This window comes from Neopsephotus bourkii, unplaced genomic scaffold (assembly GCF_033783945.1).
Source record: "Neopsephotus bourkii isolate Nb327-2 ecotype Australia unplaced genomic scaffold, CSIRO-AGI_Nbou_v1 NB_1825, whole genome shotgun sequence".
NCBI lineage: Eukaryota > Metazoa > Chordata > Aves > Psittaciformes > Psittacidae > Neopsephotus > Neopsephotus bourkii.
In genome coordinates this window covers 3,530,105-3,557,774 of record NW_026902298.1, presented here as the reverse complement: position 1 = coordinate 3,557,774, position 27,670 = coordinate 3,530,105, and the positions used below count along the sequence as shown (strand labels likewise).

General features: G+C 39.5%; 1 protein-coding gene across 39 annotated transcripts in view; it reads right to left on the bottom strand.

Annotated features, from left to right (window-relative positions):
• Window positions 1-27,670, bottom strand: part of DLG2 (discs large MAGUK scaffold protein 2) — a 1,002,605-nt gene that overhangs the window by 65,585 nt on the left and 909,350 nt on the right. For all 39 annotated transcript variants that reach the window (XM_061343348.1, XM_061343335.1, XM_061343334.1 and 36 more), the window contains one exon: window positions 23,934-24,048. In XM_061343348.1, the coding sequence (XP_061199332.1) occupies window positions 23,934-24,048 (115 nt within the window). The remainder of the gene's footprint in view (window positions 1-23,933; window positions 24,049-27,670) is intronic.

Below are 27,670 nucleotides of genomic sequence, written 5' to 3'. Positions count from 1 at the left end.
AATGTCTATTCTGTCATAAAAAAAAAAAAAGTTGTTTTCCTCTCACCTCTCGTGATGAAGACTGAAATAGTCACCAATGAGATTTTTTTGTCTGGACCAATTCTTAGTCTTTTTTAGTATATTACAGCCTCATTTGCAAGGAACTTCATATATTTTCCCTTCCAACATGGAAACAGCAATGCAGTTTAGTGAGTGATTTAGGGGCTGAGCAAGGAAGCTCTCTTTGGAGAAGGCTGTGGTGTGTAACAGGGAGAGGGTCAGCCCATATGTCCACTGTTGCTATATGTTTCCTAAACATCTGCTGTTAACCACTGTCACAGAAAGTACACTTGGCTAGATGGACCTTTCTTCTGAGCCAGGGTAGCTGCATATCAGAATTGATGTCACTTTTATAGAGGAAAATAGATACAGAAGGTGGGAAGCCAATATTGCCTGCAAGACTCGCATTGGTGCCCACAGGAGAAAAGACATGGAAAATTTTCAGTGTTTAAAAAAAAAGGAACAAAGCAATCCAGATGGAAAAGGAATCAAACACTTGAAATGCCTGAAGGGGACAAATTATGAAAACTTGCAGCTTAAGGAGAATTAGACTGAACTCTTCAGATTGCTGAGTTCTCCCTGCATGTAGGTGATGACTCTTACAAGTCAGTTAGTGGGAGAACAATTCCCAGCACCCAGGATCTTGCACAGGCATGGGCTCATGGACTGCCAGATGCCTCAGGGAACTGGTAAACCTCACAGGGGCCATGGAAGGACAATTACTGTAGAGCTGTGGAGTTTCCGTGTAAGTGTTAAGCCCAATGCTATATCACAATACTTTTGACTACAGCTACCCTGTGTCTCCTGATCAAGGACTGTCTTTGATGCTCAGGATTATTTTGGCGGTCTGAAAGCTGCTATAGCATAAAAAGTGCTGCACTGCATTATACAGCAACAAATGGAGGTTGGAATTAGATGATCTTAAAGTCCTTTCCAACCCTAAGTATTCTATGACTCTATGATAAATAGTGTAATTAGGAGTTTCAGAACACCTTTTGCATATGTGCCTAAATCTGTAGATTGACCACAGCACTCCCAGATGTGCGACTGTTAAATCATTTCACTACATCAATATCTAAACATTTCTCTTATGTTCAACTCTATCATTCCTACCTCTGGCCTTATAGGATTAAACTTCATTGGGTTGTTTAACACAACTTCTGGCTAGCAGTGCAAATGACATCTTTTTAATGGTTTTCCTTCTGTCTCTATCTCATTAACTTAGTATTTCCCATCAAACATCAACTAAGCAAATATCTGTTTCTCTAGCAAAGTACGAAATGTTTCCTTTTCATAGCTTTGATTTATCACTGCAGTTCTGTCAGTAAGCTCTATAAAGTGAATCAAGTTACTGGAAAGACTCTAAACCAGCATGAGTTTGTATTGCGATGAACAACTTTCATTTTTTATATATAAAAAAAGCAAGTCAGTACAAGATGCAGTGTAATGAAGTAAATATAAATGAAAAAAGCAGACTGTACAAAACTCAATTTATCTTCAAAAATTCCTTTGCCTTATGATCTCAAAATCTGAAGTTAAGAGCTTGAGCTTCTCTTCCTTTAATAGTACAAGCACTATCTTCTTTACAGGAAGTCATTTATTAAGCAAACCCTCACTGCAGCATGTGACTGCCTCTGAGGGGTAATTTCTAATATCTTCCCAAGTCTCCCACATAGCAGGGCCACATCTGAAAATCTCTGTATCTCCTGCAGCTGTAGCAGTAATTTACTGCACTAATTTATCAGTCCCATTGCACTACTGGTTTTTAGTGAGGTGGGTTGAGATTTTTCCTTTTCTTGATTTGCTTTTAAGACTTACTATTAATATTCCTCCCTTTACACAAGACCAAGGGATCTCCTGCATGCAATGACGGAGATGAGATGTCTGTTTTCAGCAAACCTCGAGCGTGAGCCTATGCCCAAGATCAGACTCACCCACTGTTAGAGAACAGCAGATGCTTGGGCAGGCACGGCTCTGCATTGCCATATCCTGCAGGGACACCTAAGAGAAGAGGATGTGCTCCCTCAAATCCTTTCACAATGGGGGTACAAAACATGACAAAGAAAGGCTGTCCTGGCCTTAAGACATTATTGTCAGCACCTCTGGCATACTCTTCTACCTCCTCAAATGCTTTTTTGGCAGCTCATGGAAGACCAGCCTGAAGGAACTGCGATACCTAACTCATATTAGAGCAAGAGGTGGGCACCAAAAGAAGGCTGGCAGCAAGGTCTCCCTTCTGGCTCAGAATCACAGAGACCAACAGAAGCCAGAGCTTCAGACATGTCTCTTCTCAGCTTTTCTGGTTGCCTACTGTAGGTATCCCAACACTCAATGTACTTGCTGACATGAATCCAGTCCTTGGCACCTAATTCATCTTCCTCCTTAAAGCTGATACTTTTTAGTCAGTGAGATTGGTTCTTGGGAGTTCTGTGTTCAAAGCTGGAGACAATTTTGAGGACCTGCAAACATGTTTCATTACTCAGCATCCTTGACCCCATGCCTGTCTCTGGGACACTGCCTCTGTCTTTATAAAGCAAAGGATGTATGGCATTTCCCTGCCATGAAGGAGAATAGTGAAGGTAACTGCAGTCAGGATTGTGTGGCATTCAGATACTAAATACCAATTACACAGGGCATTGGGGTGTAATAAGAAAGCTCAGGAATGAAAAGGCCAAAGCAATAAAGCTAAATGAATTATTTACAATCAACTACAGGATGAACCCACAGAAGAGCCTTTCAGACCTGTCAAATCAATGGAACCATCTGCTCTTGATGTGTCAGTAGACAAAGTTTAACAGCAAATCAATAAAATGAATAGTAATAAATTACCAGGATGAGATAAATGACTGAAATGTGTGCAAGTGGCAAATACAAAGCCATTTTTTAAAGGGAGACCACAAATTAATTTAACTTGAGTAACAGGTAGATCTACTTAACCTTGTTAGAGGAACAGTAATCTCATGGACCAGGAATAACAGATTTCCAGAAAGCTTATGAAAGCCTTACTCATACAATATAAAAGATAGAGTGGTCGAGGAATAAAGGATTAGTAAATGTTTAAAGGATAGCAAGCAGAGAATAACAAAGAAGGCTTTATTTTTGCAATAAAGGAATTCCCTTAAGTGATCTAGAAAAGGCAGTGAAAAATAAGGCAATATTTACTGAAGACACTGAGGCATCAGGGTAGCAAACCCAAAAAATGACTGAGAAAATTGAAAAAGGATTTCAAAATGACAAGCGACTGGATGGTAAAATACTTGATGAAATTCAGCATCAATAAATGCAAAGCGAGGCATGGGGAATATCACTCCTTTGTAGATGTACATACTGATACACACCAGCCAAGCAATTACTCCCCAGGGAAGAAACACTTTCTCTATTTTCTCTTCTATAACTATTCTATTTCTCAGTTTTTATAGGAAAACATTAATTCAATGCACAGCAGTGGTGAAAAAAGCAAATCTGCACCTACAATTTATGGAAATGAATGAAGAACCAAACAGAAATCATTGTTATTATACCATGAAACAGACACCTACACACACTCACTACAGACAGTCCTGATTCTTCATCCTGAGGAGAACCTGCAAAAGGCAGGGAAGGAGCAGAGAGGCCAGTAAGGGCAATTTTCTTACAGGGGCAGATGATACAGAGTAAGTCTTCTCAGCTGTAAAGAAGATGACTAAGAAAAGAGTGCAATAAAAGTTAATGAAGTTACAAATTTCAGGGAAGAGGGAATAGGGGACACTTGTTCACTGTTCTCACAATACAGGAAATGGAGGGTATCAGAATTTAACCACTAACAGATAATATACAGGATGCAATTAACCAGTGGATGTTGTAGAGTCTGAAAACTTAAGTGGGTCTAAAAAAATTCTGCCAAAGAAGAGAAAAATCTATCAAGGCTATTTGATAGTATTGGAATATCTGCTGTCAGGTACTCTTTGAGATGAATAATGGTTGGGAAGAACCATTGGTCTTGCTGAGTTTGGTGGCCATGTTCACCTTCGCACATTCACCCTACATCACTGGGGCTTTGATTTGATCTGCATAACGTGAAACAGAGTCATTTGGCTTGTGACAATCTGCTTGAAAGACAGCTTTCCATATTTGTGGAAACCAGCTAAGGAATTCAAGCTGAAACCCCATTTGTCTTTTGGTTTTCTACTACTGAGCAGTGTGGTATGATTAGTCCCTGCCCGCGGCAGCAGGGTTGGAACTAGATGATCTTTAACCATTCTGTGATTCTATGATTACGACGAATACGAGGACTGAAAACACATCACAGATTTAAGGGCACTGAAAAATCTTTCTGAAAGACAGATTTTACTGATTCATTGTTTTCATTAAAAACTACAGTGTCATTTTTATTTGAGGTACAATTTTACTTGTACAAGGCTTATTGTATACGATAATTGCAAAACCTACTTCCTTAGGTTTACAAGATGGTGAATGCATGCACATCTTTCTAACCTGGCACAGTAACACTAGGATTTTAACCAAACTGCAGAGAACATCTAATGTCCCCATACACCACAATATCTCTTTCTGCAGTTAATCCAAATATTCCTCATTTTTAGAGAAAATCTCCCACTACAAATCTAGATCCTTTTGCCTTTGGGTAAAGATATGAGCAGAAGGGTAATTTCCCAGTAAGTGTTTCTCAATGCTATTGGTAAAAATGTTTTCTTTTCTAGGGAAAATAAACTATTAAATTGGATGTTAAATAAATGCTGAAGCAGCAATCTAAAGAAATTTGTTAAGGAATATTTTTATATGCTTGCACCTCATAATAAACCAAATAAGAGAAAAATCATCATACCGTTGATGCAAAAAATGCCTTGGAGAAAAAGGATGCTATGCATGCCCTAAAGATATCTTTGTTCTTGTCTCCTGTGAAATGATTGACAGGGTAAAAATGAAGTGATTAACTTCTAGCTGACAGAAAACAGTAACAGTAACAGGGGTCTGTAATGATGGCACCCGCGAGTGGCATTGTGTCCTAGTTATCTGCATTTTAAAGCAACAGCTGCTGGGCCTTTTGCAATGTCTGCAGAATTTTGAAGAGAAACAAGATTAGAAACAACAGCGCATCTTTGCTGCAAATGCCATGAAACTGGCCCTCACAAGGCAGAGGTTGAACAGAAAGTGTGGGGCATATGTGAAATAATTGAACTGGGAGCGGGGAAGCAGCTCTTTAAACTCTTGACATCTATGTAAAAATACCCTGACATTTCTAAATCAACATAACCCAGATGTATGGTTTCACTGTCTATTAAATTTACTCCAGTCTGAGACCTTTGTCTTGAAGATCTCTTTTCAATCTGGACACTTTTACTAAAAGAAGTTAATTGTAAAAGGATGTAGGTGCATTATTACATTCATGCATTTAGACCTATCTGCACCAGAGGGTGCTCAGTACTGCCAACTGGTTTGCAACCTCAGTGCTCAAGGCATATACAATCCACACTCTTCAGCACGGGGCTCAGAGTTGCTTTAAGCCAATGTCACACCCTGTGGCCCTGAGAAAGAATTACTTGCTGAATGTGGTATTCTTCCTCTTCCAAGTGGCTCAAGTAACGTGAACAGTATGTCTCAGCCCCACAGGCCATGTCTTATAGCATGGCAAGAATAGTGATCCAACAAGAATAGTGTTGCATGTCCAAAACAAGTAGCGTGAGGTTGTATGGGGACCTGTTAGGGTGAAAGCCTACAAGACTGCGTCATGTAAAAGCAACCAAACCTGGTGATGTTTCATGCATACAGTGTGAGCAATCAAGGCCCTTGGTGCTCACTGGGCTACTAATTTATCTGGATTGCATAGTCATACCCAAAGAATTGTGCCACAGTAGAGACATTTTTAGAAATAACATCATTTTGTTGGTGAGATAAAGACATATCCACCATATTACATTGCAGCAGCTGGAATTCTTATTTTGGAGCAAAATGAATTCATTAATGCGAGACTCACAAATTAACTATGATATTTTCTTTGCTAATCATTGATATTGTCTTTAAAATATCCTGCTAGTTTAAGGGTTTTTTGGGAGGAAATGGCAGCTCTGAGAGCTCTACAGCAGTATAAAATCCCATGTGACTTGTTTTAGATACAGCTGACTGTGATTGCAATTGCTTTGGACTTTCTTGATGATCACTATTCAGAAGCTTCATATGATCCCGAAAATCAGAACCATTCCTAATCTTACCTCTTTGGTAGTCACTTGAAGTAAAGTAAGGTAAAAGAGTATTGACTACAGCCTATTACAAAACTTTGTGGAGACTGACCAGTTGCTCAAAGCTGAGAATAAGATTCAGACTGAATATTTTTAAGGCCTAAAATGGACTTAGATGGATTTGAAACACCAAGGCCTTGCTGCAAAATATAGAGTTCCTTCTCCCTTCAGTAGACCAAGTATTTTAGACTACATTTGCTATCAGGTATTTATGAACAGGATGTCTCACTCTCATTTAAACATTTATGGGATTCACATTTAAAGCAGAGAAATATTCAGACTGCATTAAAGCCCTATATGGGTCAATCTTATTATGCTCTGAATATGCCTAACAAACATACACAAAAGTGAATACAGAAAAAAACACAATAGGAAAAGCTATTGTCAATCAAAAATAGGAATAATATTTACTATTTAATATAATATTCTAGTGGTTAGAGATTTACCTGAGTATGGGAAAGTCAAGATTTTGCCAAACCATTGACTGTGGAAGTGGAAGATACAAATGCAGTTCCTTTAACAGAATGAATGGATTCAAAGACAGAACTCTCTTGTCTTCATAAAATGCCCTAACCACTAGGCTGCCATTTGTGGAAAGGACATTTTTCACCCCTTCCCTTGAAAAGACAGTATGACCGAAGGGTCAGGAAGGTTAAAGTCTGGGAGAAAGAAGGTGGTCAGCCGGAGGCTTGGGAATGCAGTGGCAGATGGGTTGTCCTGATTGTTATCAGTGATTCCAGGTTGGCTTTGACTGAAAAAGTAACAATGCAGGGAAAAGGCAGAGTGAGTGAACCTAATCCACTGTAAAGGTGTTGCCATGCTCTGTAATGGAGCTCCATTAAGGATGCATTTGGCCAAGCTCCCTGCTTAGCACGGAAAAACTGAATTCCCTCAACACTTCTATTTACTGTATGCAGATTTTATGTAACTAATGCACCTCAGATCACCCTCTACAGACCATGTTTTATGAGATGCTGTGATGCCAAAGCTGGGCTCCTGTAGCCCATAATATGCCCTGAAAGTCGTGTTCAATCAGTTTGTACAGGTACGTCAGCTCTGCTCACTGTCTCTGCATTCTCACCCCGCTGCCTGAGCACTGCTTACTCCTACAAGACGCCTTGGGAAATGCTTTTAACAATATCAGTTCCAAGTTTCTCCCCCCCATCAATCAGCAATAATGTTTTTACTGAGGCTGCTAAATCCTCTACTTTGACCAAGAAGTCTGTTCTCCTTGAGTGACACTGAAAACTATTCAGTATGGAGCGTGGTGGTTCAAGGTTTGACCCATTTTGTATTGACTGGAGGGAGAACAAGATTGTGCCATGTTGCTGAATGGCAACATCAATTCCTTAAACACTGTGCAGTGAGATCAATGAAAATAAATCAATACTTCACTTTAAAAATGGTGTCACGGAAAGAAGTCTCATAGGCTTTCAGTTAAGAGATGAAAGAGGTAAAGAACAGTATTTACTGCAAGCACAATAAACCAAATATTGGGAAAGTCCTATTAAAAAATGCATTAACCTCCTTCACAACTGTCACTAAATGGGATTATTCCAAAGCTCACTCTGTTCTCTCTCATTAAGAGGAGCAGCTTATCCCTGAGTTTTCCTAAACAAAACTTAGAGGTTTATAAAATAAAATGAGATTATCTTCTGCCTACATAGCATAAGGAAAAGGACGAGAATAGGATTTAAAGTAAGGTAGGAGTGATATGACAGCAATGAAAAGATTTATACTACAGAGGTCTGAGAGAGCCTGAAAAAACAGGACATTGAAACATGGGGACTGTCATACTACCATGCCTTGCTACAATTTCCAGTTAACATGAATCTGAAAGGAATGCTGTTGAAACAGCATTACTTGTATGGTTGTATTAGGTGAAGAATTGTGTTTCCTGGTGGTTTAAATTTTTCCATTTGCCTCACTCCACTTAATTAATTATGGGCAGTGATTTGTTTGAGAAGCGGAAGGCATTCATGGGGGTTTAATTATGGTTCTACTGATAACTTAATGACATTTGAGAAAATGGCTGGTTTATTGAATGGGTGAGAATTTATTGCGACGTTTTGGTTATGTCCAAGTGAATGACAATTTTATTCAACAAATCAGAATTCTTAGAACATTAAAATACATGATTGTTAAGGGTGTATTTTTACAATTACCATTTTATTCGCATATTAATGCAAAGACATGCGTGGAATAATCTTTTAGAGGAGCACAATCCCATCCTTTCTGAAACACAGCAAGGACTGAATCCAAATTAAGCTTGAAAGATTCATTTGAACTACACAACTGGACTGCAAGAGTGGAAATGAGTATCAAGGGATGGACTATGATTTCAGAACACTGCCCTGGGGAGCAAGAGCTGAACAGTGGAGTCTCACTAATTTGCTTCTCACTCAACCCCAAAAATAATAGATGTCTGTAACTATAATCACAGTGAACATCTAGGTTTGTACATTACAGCCTGAGTCCTAGACAGCCAAAATCCCACTTCACTGAATTCCAGACAGACAGAAAAGCATGGCTCTGAAGGTTTGAAAGATGCGAAATGTAATGACTGTAGCTGTGCTATTGAAGTAAAGAAGAGCTGAAAAGCATGACTGATGAACTCTTAGATAAAGGATTAATGAGCAATCTCTCTGTAGTTCATCAAAAGACTAATGGAAATCTAACACAAGGTACCTGTGGTATACTATGGAGAAGGATGTGGAGACTGGGAACCACCCAAATATAACATTAAAGAGATGGATAGAGCAAGAACAGAACAGAGTGATGTTAATGATTCCAGCTTATATGTATATTTCATGTATGTTAACCAATTAGAGCATAAAAAGCACATGATGGAAAATTAGGTTCAGGAAACCATGATTTAATGTACAGAGAGCAGATAGAACATGAGGAAAAGAAAGATGCAACTTGAACTTGAACTACTAGGCAGATACTACTGTTTGATGCTTGATCATTGCGCCCTGTGTTATATGCAAAAAAAGTATAGAAGCATGGATACAGGGACAAGCTATGAAGGAGGAATTTATGTGAAAGTTTTCCAGGCATGTTTAGCAGTTTACCATCCTTTAATATACAGGAACTACCTACAGGAATGCTCATTCCTCACTGTGGGAAGCCACCTTCTTGTACATGGCCGTTTTGGGGACTTGTGCTCCAGGAGGCATTTAGCCCTTCTTTAATGGCAATAGGAGCCATTTCCACCCCAAGAGACAAGGTATCCCCATCAGGGGCGCAGAAAGGAATAGAAACAGGGAATACATCCTTCTAACGTTACATTTTCATGCTCATAGGAGAAGCAGGATGACTGAGGACACCATATCATTGTAATTTTTAAGCTGCAAATGCACTGGAGTCAAACTGTAAATGCTTTTCCTCCATTAAAGCATGAGGTACAATTTCACAGGCCTTCAGAAAATGTACACAACAGCCCCCTTCTACAGTGCCTGATTGCTCAGCAACCCAGACATCTAATTTGTTATTTTACCAAGCACAATTACCAATTAATCAGCCATTAGGAAAACCTATGTCAATCAAAATATTGGCAAGAGGAAACTTTAGCCTAATAGACGGCTGCTTTTATCAGTAGAAATGCTAAGAAATCGAAAAAGGAATTCTAAAATTAGTTAATCAGCTCAAAGTTTCAATTATTCTTGGAATAGGGGATGATTAGATTATTCTGTACACTGGGAAATAGCAATTCACACAAACACAGAGTCTCTAAGTCCCAGACTATCATGATTATTTAAACAGTGTTTAGATTTTCGTACATCACTCCTCCCCAGATCTAATTAGACTGAATTACTTCTGTTGGTACTTCATTTTCCCAAGAATAGTCTGCAGAGCTGATTTTTTAAATTATCTTTATCCCATAAAATCCTGTTTTTACGCACACAGTGTGAGAAGAGGTAAAACACATCAGGAAGAACACATCCAGTGTTTGACTTCGAGAGATTGCAATGCTCCTGGTATAAATATCACTCAGAGATAATCTTACTGAAGTATCTGACCTAAATGCCAACAAGTCTGCTTTCTAGCAATACTTAAAGAGAGCACAAGTGTTGGTTTTGTTCACATCTCAGCACTCCTGACCCTCTCTTGTGAGTACAGTGGTTTTGGTATGTCATAAAGACACAATTACAGTAAGGATCCTCTATCTGCTGACTGAAAAGACAAAGTACTTGACTTAGAAGGTTATACCTCTAGATTAAGGGTGAAGACCGATCGTGTTCCAATAAGCCTGTTTCCAGAACAGCTCTGCAGAGAAATAACAGCACTGAAAATTCCATAGAGTTTTAATTTTCTTTCTTCTGCCCATAACAGAAATGGATGAAACCCCAGACATGTAATATGCTTTCAAAGGAAAGGGTATTCTGAGTTTTCAATGGAGTTTATTTGAGTCAACATGGTTTCTTTATGACTTGTCTGCGGCTGCAGTACCTTAATAATATGACAGAAGTTAGGGACTGAGGAACTAGATCAGACTTTTCTTAAGACTCTTGGGATTTTCTTGTTTATGACACATCATAACTACCACCAGAGCCTAGGTCACCTTGCCCTGAAACTTAAGCATCGGAAGTACTCTTCTGATCCCATTAGAAAAACTGTCTCGAGTTTCCTTTTCCAATCTGGATGCAATGAAAAAAAATCCAACCTCTTTTCACACATCTAATTCATAAATGTTAGAAAAAGTTTGACCTGAGACTCTTCAGAGTTCTGTGACTTAGAGAGCCTCAAATGATTTATTCAAAATCTATTTATCTCCAGTTGGTCTTCTACAATGAACAAACAGCTCATCATAGTGCTTCAGCATCACTCCATATCTCTCTAACAATATAACTGTGTATTTTTAGGTCCTAAATCAATACAGAATCTGAGCTTCTCAATTCCAGAATGATATCACTTATCTTCCTGGAGGAAGAGCTCAGACAGGATCGAAAGTTCTTTGTGCTCTTTAAACAGGCAGAGCACTTCTAAACAGTAACTTAGAATAAGATTCTTGTTAGTACCAAGATTTTTGTCTGAGTTACGAAGGTGTATGACTGTATTCACACCACATTAACCACTAGTTACAGTGACTGTGAATGGATTTTACTGCTGTTTGTAGAAGCTATAATTATTACTTAATGTTAAATAAACACATTAGAGTATTTCCCTTATTCCATATACTTATCTGTCTGCTCTTCCCAAATATAACATTCCAAATTGATGTTCCCTGTAGCTGTTAAATAGGTTTAGAACCCAAGGCAAATGGAAGAAAAACAAATGCAGTTCTTTGTAACGCACTGGGGTATGTAGTGCATTTCCATAGACGGAACACTAAAAATGCAACTGCAGTGATGTAGGACTTTTACATAGTTTCCTAAAAAAGCATCATTGAAACATGAGTACAATTGAAGTGTCCTTTCTTAAAAATCCAAACACCAACAAACCGAGTGAGGATTTTCTTTTCACTCGGCTTAATGCACATTAAGAGCTGCTGCACTGAATCAAGGAAATTATAGCAATTAAAAAGCTTAGGGAAAGGAAACTCTGACCCTTCTGCACACTGTCCACATTAAAAAGGAAATAATCTTATGCTTGTCCAGTACCTGATGGCAATACAGACAAAATAAAGCTAAAATAGCTTAAGAAGCACCTACCATACAACTCTTTCACACTCTATTAAGAGGAAAACAACCTCATATTTTACAGGCTCAAAATTCAGCAATGGTCCTTGCATTCAGTGGGATAATTTTCCAGTCATTAATTCAGTCAAATTGCCTATTATTTCATACCTTCAGTGTATCCTGTTGAATGATTGTTATTTCTTTTACATGTTTTTCTCCGGATTTCTTGTGACGAGTGCAAGAAATCCAGAGGAAAAAAAATGTTAAAGAAACAAAAAAAGGCAGAATTATCTGTTGGATTTTATCCAAAGTTTTAAAATTATTTCATTGTTCCTAAAGGAAATGTGTAGGTGAGTACTGCTAAATGAATGTTTATTATTTGTGCAGCAGACAAAGGCAGATAGATAAATATATTACCAAGGACATGGTCTACACTGGGACATCCCTGTCCATGGCAGGGGGGTTGGAACTAGATGGCCTTAAGGTCCTTTCCAACCCAAACCATTCTATGATTCTGTGACAAGGAATTTGAAAGAAATTCCTGTATTTCTGATGATCTGTTTAAGCATTTTCTGAATTTTAGCAGCAAACAATAAAATTAAGCTAGAAAAGCCTTTAAAAAGACATGATTCTTAAAGAATCAAGAAAATAACAGATTATTACATTAATACAGTAGCTACAATAAAGTCATACTTGTTGCCCTATCTAAAAAGGCAGCATATCAGTCAGATATTGAAATAAATTGTCAGGCATTTGCTGAATCAGAGCAGATTTACAGGAAAGAACAGTTATTTGCCACAAACTGAGTGAAACTCACCTGGCCTCCAGGTTTCATTTCTGTTTTGTATGGAAGCTTTATAACCCGTGCTGAATGCCTCTGGCTACTGCACCTGCATCAGGAGATGCGAGCTGTAGACTTCAAATGGACCCATCACCTTCTAGCAGTAACCAGTAGATCCAGATGGACAGTAAGCCCAATACAGAAATTGATATGACATGTGTAAGGGTCCACTCCTGTTACTTTATACTATGTTTTTCTTACTGATACTCTCATTTACTCCTAAAGTATAAGTAGAGGATTAGATTTTCAGAGACTCAAGAAGAAATTTCAGGTCCCATTCAGTTTTGCTGAAAGATCTGTTGAAGTTCACAAGACTTTTGAGATGAATCCATAAGCAAATATCAGTGACGAAGGAAGGATTCTGATCATTACTCCTGAAATATCTTGTGATTCTGACTTGAAAGCAGCATAAAGACTGATGACTTTGCCTAAGGAAGTTATGAATGCTCCATCCTTGGCAGTGTTCAAGGCCAGGCTAGACAGGGCTTTGAGCAACCTGGTCTGGTGGAAGGTGTCCCTGCCCATGGCAGGGAGATTGGAACTGGATGATCTTAAGGACTTTTCCAATCCAAACCATTCTGTGATTCTGATTGTATGATTCTCATTGCACTTCAGCTGAGGCTAACTTTAGCCAGAATGAAACCAATGTGAAACAGATCTGACAAAGTGCCATGCACTGAAATCATACCATTCCTCATAACTCTAATAGAAGCTTTAGGAACCCAGATCTGACCGTGCTAATGGTAGTGTAGCTCATCCTTTTTTCTGTAAAGAAGGGTAGATGTGAAATCAGGACCAGACACTAACATGCTAAACAACAACAATATATGCCATTGAAATCATGGTTTAATGCAAGGTGTCCCTGCCCATGGCAGGTGGGTTGGAACTAAATGATCTTAAGGTCCTTTCCAACCCTAACTATTCTATGATTAAAATCTAAGTTATTTAATATTATGATAAATTTACTATTAAATTAGTAACAAGTGGATGCCATAAAAATCTGCCTGTAATTTCATGCCTGGATGAGACACTGGGGCAGGATAACTCAAGAGAGTAAATGTACTTTCCAGGGCACCTCATGAGATTACATTCACAGCTTTTCCCTGCAGCAGAGCCTTCTTGTCACAACAGCTCTCCATGAATGTGGCAATACTGTGACTACCAGTATAGAAAGGAAAAAATGACTCCCAATGCTTGGACTGAAAGGGTGATTGCATTTTCAGCCTACAAACCATGTTAGAAACATTGCTTGCACCATGTTTCCTGCAGTGCTACTGAAAATGGTTTTGGTTCTGTCTAGATGAAGTTAGTCTGTTTTCAAGATGAGTTCACACAAATACCTGTTTCCTGCACAGAAATACTGGAAGAAATTACAGACATTTTTCAAATATAAAAATTACTTTAGGAAGAATAGTTCCTGAAGCGTTCTTATGGATCTTGACAGACAAAATGTGGTTAGCTGGGCACAGAGGGGAACAGCCAAAAGGACTCAACAATGGCTTTGTATCTTCAACCATCTGCAAGAACATGGCAAAATATCGCTTGAAGGCCATTAGGCTGTGCATCTATGTTGTGACTGATAACCTGCGATCCTTATCTGTAGAAAGGATTAATTACAAGTCAGTCACAGCAACCTCTACCTAGATTCTAAATTGTCTCAAGGACATCAAGAAGAGAAAGTGTCTGCAAAGATAATGCTTTTTAAAAGGGAAATCTACAATCCATTTTGGTTCCCAGAAAGAAAGGAGTATTGATACTTCTTGGAAATGGAGAGGACATAGCATAAGAAACACGCTAAGGTGAAAACTATTCCAACCTTGCATAACTAAAAGCTAAGTAGCTAGAAATATAAGACTACACAGAAAGAATCCTTGTAGGCTCTCAGGCAACTGCTTCTGTCCTCATTTTTCACAAAGCTTTCAGTTACTGCTCACTATGCCAGGACCCTTTTGAACAACTAGGAGAAAGATGTAGGAGCAAAAATAGCATCACGCCTTCTCTGTAAGCAGTGGTTTGTATAGCAGTAGGTATTATGTGGTGCTAGCAGGTGTATTGATAATTATAGCAGCACAGTGTAGTGGGTGAATGAATGGGGTTGCCTGCAATGTCAACTGAAAAGCATAAGAAAAAGGAATAGAATTTATGTGAAGTGGGTGAATGTTTTGTTATTATAGCTCCTGTTTAGTGAGGAACATCTGGCAAACTCTTCACCTGACAGCTCTGGTTTTTTCTTCTTTTATTTGCTACATTTGTAGATAAAGCAATTAGAATAAGTACTTGTAAGAGAAGCATGATCCCCAGTCAGAGTCTTCACAAGGGTTGAAGTTGGAGACATGGCATAATGTAGATATACAGACACAGAGGTATGATATCTGAGGAAGAAATTCTTTACTGTGAGAGGGGTGAGGCATTCCAGCAGGATGCTCAAGAAAGCTGCCCCATCCCTGGCAGTATTCAAGGCCAGGCTGGATGGATCTTTGAGCAAACCACTCTAGTGGAAGGTGTCCCTGCCTGTGGCAGGGGTTGGAACTGGGTGATCTTAAGGTCCCTTCCAACCCAAACCATCCCATGATTCTGCTTCTATGATAATCCCTGAAATGCTTTCTGCTCCATTTACTTTGAACATGAGGCGCATTCAGAGAGGATCAAATGCCACCTCCTGAGGCTGGTGTGTGCGAGGGACAGATATGGAGCGAGCAGTGCAAGACCTGCACTTGCACAGCAGCCTGCTGGGGCTGGTGTCCCCACTCTGAGCTGGATTCCCTAGGACACCAGCACCACACAACCACCACTCACTGGAAACTTAGTGCAAACTGGGTGCATCTGAACCAGGATCTATTCAATATGACACCAGTGATGCCTGGGGTGACCTGGTCGTTCTGTTTCAGGACTTTGCTCCCTGTTACAAGAGTGGAGTGCCAGGGAACAGCCAAATGGAGCTGCTTAGGAGATCCTTATGCTCCCCAACTCTGGAGGACAGCTCCCCAGATCTTTCCCAGGCTCATGGTAGGGTTAGTACAGTCATTTCTATGTCTAATGAGAAATAAAAGGGTCAGCAAAGTCTACTGGTCACACTCAGCCTCATCACTTAACTTGGTTGGACTCCCTTCACATAGATGGACTTCCTTGCTGTGATCCTCCTCATTTATCTTTACTGGAGGGCACTTCAAATGGGAATTGCCACTGCCCTTTTCAGCAGGGTTATGTCCTGTTTCAACACTTTTCTCAGCTTTGTTCTAAGGCAGCTAATTTGAAGGCCCTGTTCTACAGTGCCTTTATTAACTTTTCTGTATAGGATTTCAAGTAGAAAACTCTGTAATAGGGGCCAAGCAGTCTTCTCTCTTTCTCTTATACTGGTCACTGTGCTAAGAGTCTCTGCTAACTTGCTCGGTGCCAATGCACATATTTAGATTTCCAACTTTTGACTGATACGTACAAGCTTTTATTTCAGTGGGGTTTCCTTGCCATGTTCATAGTCTCAACTTTCTGCCTTGTACTTTTCCAGCTGAAAACTGCATAAATCGATGGTGTCCTATTATAACTGTTGACATGGAAACATTGAAAGAAACTGTTGGGTAAGACTGCTTTCCACATAGAACAGACACAGTTAGATGCATGTTTTGCTGACTCACTTTCAGCCATTTTAAGCCATAGACAGTTTATCTTCATTGCCACTACCTTGCCCTTTGCCAAAGGATCCTGTTCTGAGTCTCTGTTTAGAAATAAGGCTGAAATGGACTATTCTCATCACAGAAACTTCAAACAAACCCTATTCAAACATGTGGCCCAGTTTGTCAGCATCATCTCCTAGCTTGGAAATTATCCTAGCTGACACTTTCCTGCTGGATAAGTCTCCAAACCAGAATATAGGCAGTCCCACTAGGGAACTGGAAAACAGAATGTATGTGCAATGGAAAGTTATTAAAGCATTTCTGAAGAAAAAGGTGTGCTGCTTCTTTAGAGCTGGCATCACGTCAAGCACATTAGCTGTTCTGGGACATTATTTCAATAACTTACGAAACAGAGCAATAAGGAAAATGGCCAGAACTATGTACTACTTACTCCTACTGAAGCTGTTAATAGAAAAGCTGTCTCAGCAGACATTAATAATTCAGCAGTGAGGACATGATTTCAGGTCTCAGCTAGTTATTTCATATCTAACAAGCTTTACTGATAAAGATAAGATAAATTAGGCAAGAATGACTTTGATAAGGAGTTGCTTTATATTCTGTTTTACATTCAGAACTTCAGGCAGAGCTTGTTATCTGAGATTACTGTAGGCTGTGGTTTATTCACGCAGGGCTCAGTCCTTGGAGGTGCTCAGTACTGTGTGTGTTAGCTCTTAATCTTGAGCACAAAGTAGTCAATGATTTGCAAAGCCACAGCCAGATAGAAATGAAACTGCTTTTTACCCCTTTTCAGTACAACTGGAGAATCATCTCTGATAGAAGGCTTGCTGAGCTGTTGGTTCATGCTAGAGCAGCTAATGGTGCATCATGCTGCACCTCAGGAAGGAATCAGTTAGATTTGTTTCATACTGGGTACCTAAGAGTAGCAGATATGATAAACATGAAGATGTGAAGGAGAGAGCTGGTGTCAGATGCAGAGATGAGACTGCTTTGACTGATGTGTTTACATGTTCAGTTTCCACTCTCCATTAACCACTTCTTCTTTGTCTCTTATTAGAAATAGCAAACGAACCTCATATTTCCATAACTGTTCATTAGCATCAACACTGCAAGAAAATATCAGATGAATAAGAAATACAGCAACAGTTATGAAGAATTGGAGTAGCTTTTGAGGTGGCTAATAGTTTCAGCTGGCTATATAGTGAAAACATCAATTTTCACAGTCCTAGGGTACAGGTGAGATGTATGTTATATTTACAGTGGGGTGTTTCTTTTAGCACCAAAATTCCATCAAACAATAAGCCTGAAGGCCTTTGAATTGTGAATATTCCAATTTTAATAATTCTCACATCCATTTTTCAGCTGCGAGTGGTGACACTGTTGTGTGTCTTAGTTAACACACTTCAGTTAAGGACCTATGAAATGTTCCCTGCCATAATATAAAGAGGTGTGAAACGCTCACAGCTCCCACTGACATCAGTGAAAGACCACTTCAACCCTCTCCTTCCCTCCCAAAAAACCTCTTTCCAGATATTCTTCAACTGTAAGCTGAATTTTTTACTGCCTCCTTCAGTCTGTACTCAGCAGCATGGTACTTCTTGTAAATGCCAAAGAAATGATCCTCTAAGCACATAAACAGCCTGGGTTTCATAAGAAAACATTGTGTTTGTATTCCCAAGGAGCTGTCATCTGCCTTCTTCATTCTACAGATAATCACAGGTTCTTTGAGCCAGATACTTTTGCTCCAAACCTGAATTTCAAACTAACAAATAATAACTACTGGATTGGATTTATTGCCCATTGTATTAGGTGATTCTTGTATTCCAGAATATTCCTTATCCTTCTTTGTTCCTCAATGTCTCTGATAATTAATAAAGGCCTGAGTGAATAGTTATTCAATTATACTGCTCAGTTCCTGAATGTCCACCTGGGAAAAAGGTCTCTCAAGCACAGAGAGTGACCCTTCTTGCTCTAAAAATAGAGAATACTGGTGCCAACAGGATCTAGAGAAGACTGTATTCGGAGAAAGAACTGCTAAAAGGTAGAAATGGAATATTCAGAAACTTGTAATTAAGCAGGACACGTGTACCAAGCAGGTTTCAATTTTCCAGTCTGAAATGGCATTTGAAGTGCAACAGCCCATTTCATGACTATAGGTTACGGGCATACTGACCTGACCATTTGCAAACATGTTAAAATTGTGCTCTGAAAGTGCCAAGCACACTCCTCTGACTCATGAGAGATACTAGGCAACTAGCTTAAGTTAAGATGCTTTGCCATGTTAGTGTGAATATGGCACATATTTAACATGTTATATACAAATACATGTAATTGGATTTTCTTTTTTTAACATTTTTATCTATATACATTTATATATATAAATAGATATATTTTCTTTACTTGCAATGAGTGTTTAGGTATGATCATTCTATACCTCTCTCTACTTCCCCCAGTACCTCCTGTCTGAAAAGCCCTGATGAAATTATATCTTCATCACATTTCTCCTTCCAGATCTACACAGCAGAGCTTTCCATCACCCAGTCTGATGCTATCATGTGTTCAGATTTCACTACCGTGGTGTCTCCAAGAGCTGCATTTGTCATATGGATTCAGTCTTCACAACTGCCTCAGCCAAACTTCAGCTGTACACAGAAAAGTTCCCATGTGGGTATATCTGTGATTTGTTGAACACCAAAGTCTGTCTAAGCAATATAACACCATGTTGATTTCTGAGAAGTACGATTCTAAGGAATTGTGTATAAAGGTATCTAATGCCTAATGAAGAACTCATTTTGATGGAAACCAGAGTAAACTACCCAAAGTACCTCAACCTTGACTTTCTTTCATCTGCTGCTAAGTTGCTATGGCAAATTTTCAGCTTCTGCTTCTTGTGGCTGAATAAAAAATGAACCAGAACACACTAATTTTTAACACATAATGGTTTTTGTTTGTGCAGCATACATCTATCAAAGCTATGAAATGCTTAGCGGTAATTCCAGCTAGAAGAAGACAAAAATTGAGTGGATTAGGAGGCAGCTGTGTGCACTGTGCAGTGTTTATAATTAGCACAGCATGGGCTGGAGCAAAGAGATTGATCTTAAACTTCCTCATCTTATTGGGAAGAGGCTTTGCCCTTGGTTACACTTCCCACTGTAGTGTTCTCCCTTGGACAATTAGTGGTGGGGCAGCTGCAAACCCTCTTCTTCTGAATTTACAACTGGATCCAGCCCTGCCCCAGCTCTGACTTCAAAACCCACCTCTGTGGCCAACTGTACAATTGGGACTGAGCTGACACACTTGAAAGCAGAGCTGAAGCTGAAATATCTGCATTTCAGTAAGCTCAACCAGTCCCATTATACTGGGCAACAAGTAGCCATCCCTGGCAGTGTTCAAGGCCAGGCTGGACAGAGTCTTGGGTGACATGGTCTAGTGTGAGGTGTCCCTGCCTATGGTGGAGGGGTTGGAACTGGATGACGTTAAGGTTCTTTCCAACGTGAACTACTCCAAGATTCTATAATTAGGTGGCATGATGTTTGGCCACTGATGGTATTGAACGCTGACAATGAAAGGGCTGGTTGTGTGTATGAAGTTTTTGAGTTGTTTCTGCAGAGTGATGCACCTCTCCATTGCCTGTCTGTGGCTTTGGATAGCTGGAATTTTTAATTACAGATGTTATGTCAGAAACTGTCTTGTTTGAATGAAGATTAAAAGCTGCTGTGGCTGTTTATACAAAGATTATCTAGTTATCATTTGTCTGTGAATCAAGAGCAGACTAAAAGAAGGCAGTTCTTGGATGCTAGATGACTCCTGAAACCTTTTTCTTTGTACATTTAGTAGCAATTACTGAAGTGCCTACTTATACCCTCAGAAATCTTGCACCAGTTCTTTCAGCTCAGATGGAATCTCGTAAATCAATAGGAAAAGCCCTTCACCATGCTTAAGCTCTCAGTCTCCTCTGAAGCTTGGCAATTTTATACTAAAGTTTCAATGGCTGCTCACTTCACCAAACTTTTTAAAGGACTGTACTTCTCTGATGCTTAACTCTTCAAAAGACTCTCATGTTCCACAGCCTGTGGTTAAAGAACATGATCTAACACTTCCTAAGAGTACTGATATAACCACACATAGCCTGAAAAATTGACTATGGATCTGGACCTAGAAGAGCAAAGCAAAGCACACAGCTATTTCAAGACAAACAAATATATAGTATTACAAAAGCAGACTTTAAAACTTTGAGCCAAAAAAGTTAAAAGGAAGTTATGAATTTGTATAAGAAACACTAAAAACCCCATATGTATGTATATAGTACAGTGATGGGTTTGTTTACTTTCCTCATTAATCATGAGCTGATGGCTGAATTCCAATGAATTAAAAAGAATAACAGCTAAAATTTTAGCCTTTCATTTCAGTTACTGAATTCAAATTAAGTTCATGCATCTTCAACAAGTAAATAATAAATTTTTCATATATATTCTCTCACTTTCTGCTTTTCTTTCTGTTTTCCTTTTCCTCAACAGAAAGACTTAGTGACAAAGAGGATATGGATTCCCAGTAGAGTTAACAGCATTTCCTACTGCTCCATCCTATCCTGAAGTCTCATACTTTGTCTTTAGTGTCGTGGGCTTTCTGATAACATCCCAAATAGAGACATAGGGTTGGTGATACATAAAGAACAGGTAGTACTGAAAAACTGTTTTCAGGGAATCCCTGTAAATATTCCAGGAGGAGACATCAGAAAAACAGACTGGGGTAAATAAAGAAAAAGATTATAAAACTTAGAAACACCAGAGTATGCACAGATAGAAGATCGTATCAAAGAGCCACACAATTTATTCTGAACAAGTAATTCTTGATCATTTTCTTGTGCTTGTATACACTGATTAAGTGTGACTGCTAATTGCTTTCAGCCAACTACTTCTAGTCCTACATTCAACCCATTATTCCCCTATTAGATTTTATCTCACTTCATTTGATATAACTTCTTTTATATATCTCAATTAAAAATGTTATGCTATTTAAGTCGGGGATGGATGGGGAAATCACAGACTGTAAGAGCACCCTGTGCCCAATGAACCCCACATCCCCTGGCAAATCTATTTACAGAGCTTTGCTTTTCCTCACCCTCTTTTCTGTTGTCTTCTATGAGCAGATAATGACATTTTCAATTATTACAACCTACATGGACCTTATTTTATTTCCTTGTGCTGCCTATAACATACTTACTTACTTTGATTAAAATCCCTGGCTAAACAAACCCTATGCTTGTACTCAGTGAAGCAAAATCACTGCATCCCCAAGAAAGCAAAACAGCAAACTTGAATCATAAACTTGGCATTAAAGCTACAGATTTGCAACATATGGCAGTATGCCTCTAGTTTTCTTGCACATGCTGACCAAAATAATCCATTGAAACAGAAACATCCTGAGTTGTAAGAATACGACGACAACAAAACAAACCCTAAATGCCAGACTTTTTACATGGGTCACTGCTGTAAAGGGTTTATTCATAAAGTGAAAAACTCAGTTTCTGAACTCACATTTTTTCCCCCCTTAGTGCCTAGTGTAGACATAAGTTACCTTTGTAATTAGTGTATTATGATTTGATCTACCAGTGCCTAGTACAATGCTGCAGGTGCTGCTGCACTACAAACACATTGTAATAGTATGTAAAATACAGAGCTGCTCAAACAGATTTCTCAGAGTTGGAAACAGCCAATTGTGTGGGTTTGACTGCAAAAAATTATGCTAACAAAAGTGACTGAGGCTTTTGAGGTTTTCTGCTTGAGAGATTTGGGGCATTTTTTGGTACAACTCTGGAATAAAAGAACAGGTTTTGCATTTATGGTTTGGGAAGTGATATTTAGATATGCAGCTAAGACATCAAAGACTCCTGCAGTGAAGCATGAGGGCGTATCATCCTAGTGAGACAGACCACATCCAGAATTCATGAACTAGTGGAAAACTAGGCTCATAAGTGCACACAGAGAATACCGTATTCAAGAACTAGGCTAGTCCAGAGGCAGCATAGATTTATTAGCTTGGCTCAGTATGCAAGCTAATAAGCCTCAGTTCTCAGCAGGGCTTACCAGGTCGATGCTGTTACAGGGGTAATTGAGCAGCTCAAACCAGTGAGTTGTTCAGGACCCTGTGTTAGCCCTTTATGTGCACACCTCAATTGACTTGTGGTTGCTGGCTTGGATTTCTTGCACCATTGCTCGCCACATATTGGGTTCCTGGCTTAACTCAAGCAAAGTAAGCTTGGACATACCCCTATGTGTCCAATGACCATAGCGTTTCATAAAACGCATATTCAAGCCAAAGCTTGACAACAACATCTCTCTGTGTTACATCTGCAAGAAACCTCCCGCAGGTGGAATAGCTCCAGAAGTAAACACAAAGCCAGAGAGGTCAGAGAAGGTTAGAGATGCATCCAAACCCATAAGATATCCACCTTAACCTTGCCCAACAGCAAATTCACTGGTAACAGTGATCCATATCCTTTCAGCCCTTGCTCTTTCTGGCAGCAGTACCAATTAGTGCTTCATCTGGTTGTTGCCCACTAGAATAAGACCATCTGTGCTAACATTTAAGTTTTCCTTTCCTTCTCTGCTACCTTACCTCTTCATGCTGAGGGCATAATGACAAAGTGTAGAATTTAGCCTTAATTGGATCTCTGCAATGTTATCACCTGAATTAGCTCCCCCATGAATAATTATCACTGCCTGGAGGCTGACAAATTGCTTCCCTCTGCTTCATGATTGTCAGGAATCTCAAATGAAATGCTGAGCATGCGGAAAAACAAAAATGAAAAGCCGAGAGAAGCATAATTATTAATATTATTAGAGTATTTGGCACAGAGGCCCATAGATCTCCTTGAGTTCCAAAAGGCATGAGCAACAGCAAGAACTTTCTTAGGAGCAAGTGGGTAATACCCAGTCTTTCACCCAGCAATGACTACGGCAAGGGACTTGCACAGTCAAAGGAAAACTATAACCACTGCTACTGTCTGGCTCACACTTATGCAGTTCCTATGTTATTTACTACTCCATTTAGCTATGCAGATCAGCTTGTTTAGCATCTCATCTGCATATTTGATCTTGCTAGGTAGATGGTAAATTATTTGTAGCACAGACCGATAGAAATATAAACAAATGCAACTGGGTAGCAGGAGATGGCCACGCACTTAGAATAGCATATAACAGTCCTTAGAACAAGGTCTTGGGAAAAAAGCGCTCTTTATGAGAAGAATCAGTCCCTGTCTGGGCAAGACCTCACACAGAAATGCAATGCGTCACTACACCACAATATCCATCACAGATATCAAAAGAGCTGACAACTGGTAAGAAATCTTCATCTCATAAAACCAAATCACTGTAAAAGTATAATGCTCTTTGAAAATAGCTTGAAACCACCAGATTTAGCAATAGATCTTTAGACTGATGCATTTCTTGGTTCAATTCAATGTAGTTCCTCAAACTTCTTCCCCACCTTGCCAAACCCACAACACGTAAGTTAGGAATAGACAAGGTAGCTGCCAACATATCGCCAGGAGAAATCTCTCCCTGCTTACCTGACATACAGTGACCTCTTCTGATTAGTCCTCAGGGAGCCGGACCCAGAACTCATGCTGTGATTCATCATCTGCTCACGCAGGTCATGGATTTTTGCCTCAAACCGAGCGTACTCTAAGGAGATTAAAAAAAACGGACAATAAAGATATTTTAGTTTTCTTGACCTATATAATCATTAGGCTGCTAAATGCAAATTAGTGTTAAATTAATGAGTTTAAGGCATGTCCTGAAAATTGAGGTCTAACAGAACCTTGCATTAATATATTATTTTAGGTAAATATGTGCCCTCTTTATTGTCGTACCTGAACATTTCTGCACTATGTGACATATCAAGTAGTTAGATTCTCCCTCCTGCGGTTTCAGGAGGTTTAATTTGTGTTACCAGGTATCTTTCAGCCTGCAAAAAGCACGATGAAAGCAGTTTTGCACTATGTGATTCCTCCTTCCAAGCAATGAGATACCTTGTTGGGGGCAGTGGGATGATGTACTGAAGTTACTAATGACTCAAGCATTTAGTATAAAATCCTGCTGAAGTAAAGGAGATATATCAAAGTCTAATTATCCTCAAAGCAGCTGTGAAATTGTTGTATGAGCAATAAGCCACCTATTTACCCAGCCCACTGAGGATTGGGCTCTGTTCCCAGAATGTCTAGATGCTTTGCAACAACAACTAATTCATTTTATTCAGTGCCCTTTCACTTTTCATTGGATAATAACATCTGACCTTTCAAAGATCCCACATTTTGCATGGACACTAGCTATCTTCAGTTTGGCTTAGCAGAGTGATTTGATTTGGGTTTTTTGTTTGGTTCTCTTTTTTGCTGCTTCTTCTTAGTGGGTACATTTTAACTCCTTCCATTGAGCTGCTTTGGCATTACCTACTGAGTTTGTTAAGTAGTTACTTTGCCAATCAGCTGGGAACCACTGCTGTGGTATAAGACTCTTCAGTCTTCCCACATACCTATGACTTCACCAACTGCAGCTGAAATTCTGTATGTCAGGAGAAGAGACACCTACATACAGACTGTATTTCAGATTTATTCTGTAGCTTGTTTCTTGCTCATTTCTTTCACCTAGAGAAGAGCTTTAAACATTTCAGTGATTTAAAAGCCAGAACCCTCAGTGGAGCTAAGGCTCATACAAACCTATGTCTTTTAAAGTGGAGTTTAGTTTTGAAGTGTTTATCCAAGTGTAGGATTTAAGTTTGCTGTATGTGAGTCATATTTATTCTATTCTCCTACTCCAGAATTTATTTAGTAAGCGCTCACCTTCTGAGCAAGGCTTTGTTTAATTTGTATTTCCTTAAAGCAAATCTAACATTTCTCCTTGGCAAATAAGGAAGGTGATCTTAAAACCAAAAAACCAAAAACCATTTCTTTTCCTCATACAGTGTCAGCCATCTGCATACAGAGAGAATACTACCATTTTAAGGGTTGTCACTAGGTGTCTTTAGTGTGTGGTAGATACACTGAAGAAGACAGAAAACATACAGTGTAATTCAGCTCCTTTGACGTCTTACATCTGGGCAAGGCCAAGGATAGGAATGATTTACATCACAGCAGCTGTAATGGCAGCTTTCCCTTTAAAATGCAACCATATCCCAGGCTGGCTCTGTATCTGAGGTGTGGGAGTAACTCCCAGATTTAGACATCAATCTGGAGAGCAAGAAGAGAGGATTGAAAATCCAACTCTCTCTAGCACAGCAGCCAGCTATTTGCAACCCGAACACCAGCTCATGAGATACTCGAATGACTACAGCTTGGTCAAATGATGGCATTATAACTTGTGTTCTGACTTCAGAGCATGCTTGTGATTGAACTGATTTCAACTGACTATAGATTTATCCTGGATTTAATAATCTCTCTCTTCCTGGAAGGCATTTTGAAACCACAGCATGTCTTTAAGGTTGTCTAATAAGTGTGTGATGGAAATTCAGGGTTCAGGCTCTTGCTCCCTGCTTGATATTAAAAAATATTGAATGATAGCTCTGTTAATTCATGTTCTTGAGATGTTGTTTTCCTTTGGATTGAAACGCACAGATAATTTGAAGATAACAAAATGTATGGGTCTATATTTTCTCACAGTACCTTCTTCATGTTTATGTACCAAAAAACACTGAAGTGTATGCCTGTCCCTTCCCTGTACCGAAAATTGGAAGGCCATCCATGCAGGTAACATTTAACCCAGCTCAGATAAGCTTCTTTAATATCAGTTGTCCTAGTTCTCCTGCTGATGCCTGGCTACTACAGTGATGGCTGTGTTTGAAATGTGAACTGGAAAAGAGTGATGCTCCGTTTCTGCCACAGAACTGCTACTGTAGTGCTGCCCTCTGGGAAGAAGTCCTTCTTCTTAACACTTCTTTATCTATGGGGTCATTTCAGAGGACCTGTTTGCTAATAGCTTTGCATTTGCTAGGTGAGTGGCAGTGCTAAAGTCCAGAAAAACAGTTCCAGCTTCCTTCAAATTCAGCACTGAATCTAAGTAGCACACTTTCAAGGCTTCTACACAATTAAAAGGACGCTGAGGTTGTGACATGCTGACAAGAAATACAGTTAAAGCTGATTCACTAATTTCATGCCCTTTAAAGAAAGGCAGAACAAAGAACCTGTTGCTGCTGGAGTGCAACATTAGCGAAATTTACCAAATTTGACTTAACAAAATCCATCTGCAAAGGTCCTACCCGTTGCTTGATTCACTAATGATCTAATAAACTTAAGGAACTGATAAAGTTGTGCATTAAACCAAAAGGGCAAATGCGTGAGCAAACTGTAACCTATGTTATTGCTGAGGTCAGACTGGATGATATAATGGTTTGCCCTGGCCTGTGGCTCTGGAAATGTTGCTGTAAGAAAGAGGGCAGATGAGATGGAGGGAAATGGTTGTTCATGTTCCACTTTAGAGCTGGCTCAGTTCTCATGGCAGTGTTGGTAGACCTGAATTTAGCTGTCCCAAGGGCAGAGATACAACCCACTAAACCTGGAGAAGTTGACCTACTGCCACTGGATATGGAAAGGAGACTGATGTTGTGAGGAATGGCTAAGCTGAAGGGAGAGCAAGATCATTTTCCAGGGTCCTGGCACTGGTGTGATGCTACATGCTGTCCCAAGCAAATACCCATTTTCCCAAGGGTTTGCTTTCCAAAGTTGGCTCTTCTGAACTCTCTGGGCAGTCAGGAGAGAAGAGTCAGCTTGAATTACGACAGTGCGAACTGTTTCCTAAGCCCAGCCAAGGCCCAAGCTGAGTGTATTTATCAAACACAGACATCAGTAAAAAAATAGAAGGGAAAACACCAACTCCCTGTCCCCCTATGCAGGCTAATGAGTCCAGTGAAAAGCGTTTTTACAGCTGAAGTGATTTCGATACCTAAAATTGTACAACACCTTCTACAGTCGTACAAGTGGATACCAACATAGTGGGGAGGGGTTGTTTTATCACACATATCTCCCCTTTTCAGTTTCCTATTGACTAATTTTGATGGCCCATGATCTGGAGCTGTTAGTCCGATTACACAACACTTAAGTCTCTCCAAGTGTTGTGAAGAAAAGCAGCATGAGTGTGTGTGAGATCCATGGTGGATGCATAGACATTAAGGATAGTTGGGATGGGTGCTGCTGTGACTTAAGTCCTTGCATATACATGGAGCAAAGAGTTTTCTACTTAAAGTAAGCAGTGCATTGAAATTTTAGGTTCAAATTCTCCAAGTCACCTTAGAAATGGCCTAAAAGACTATGACACT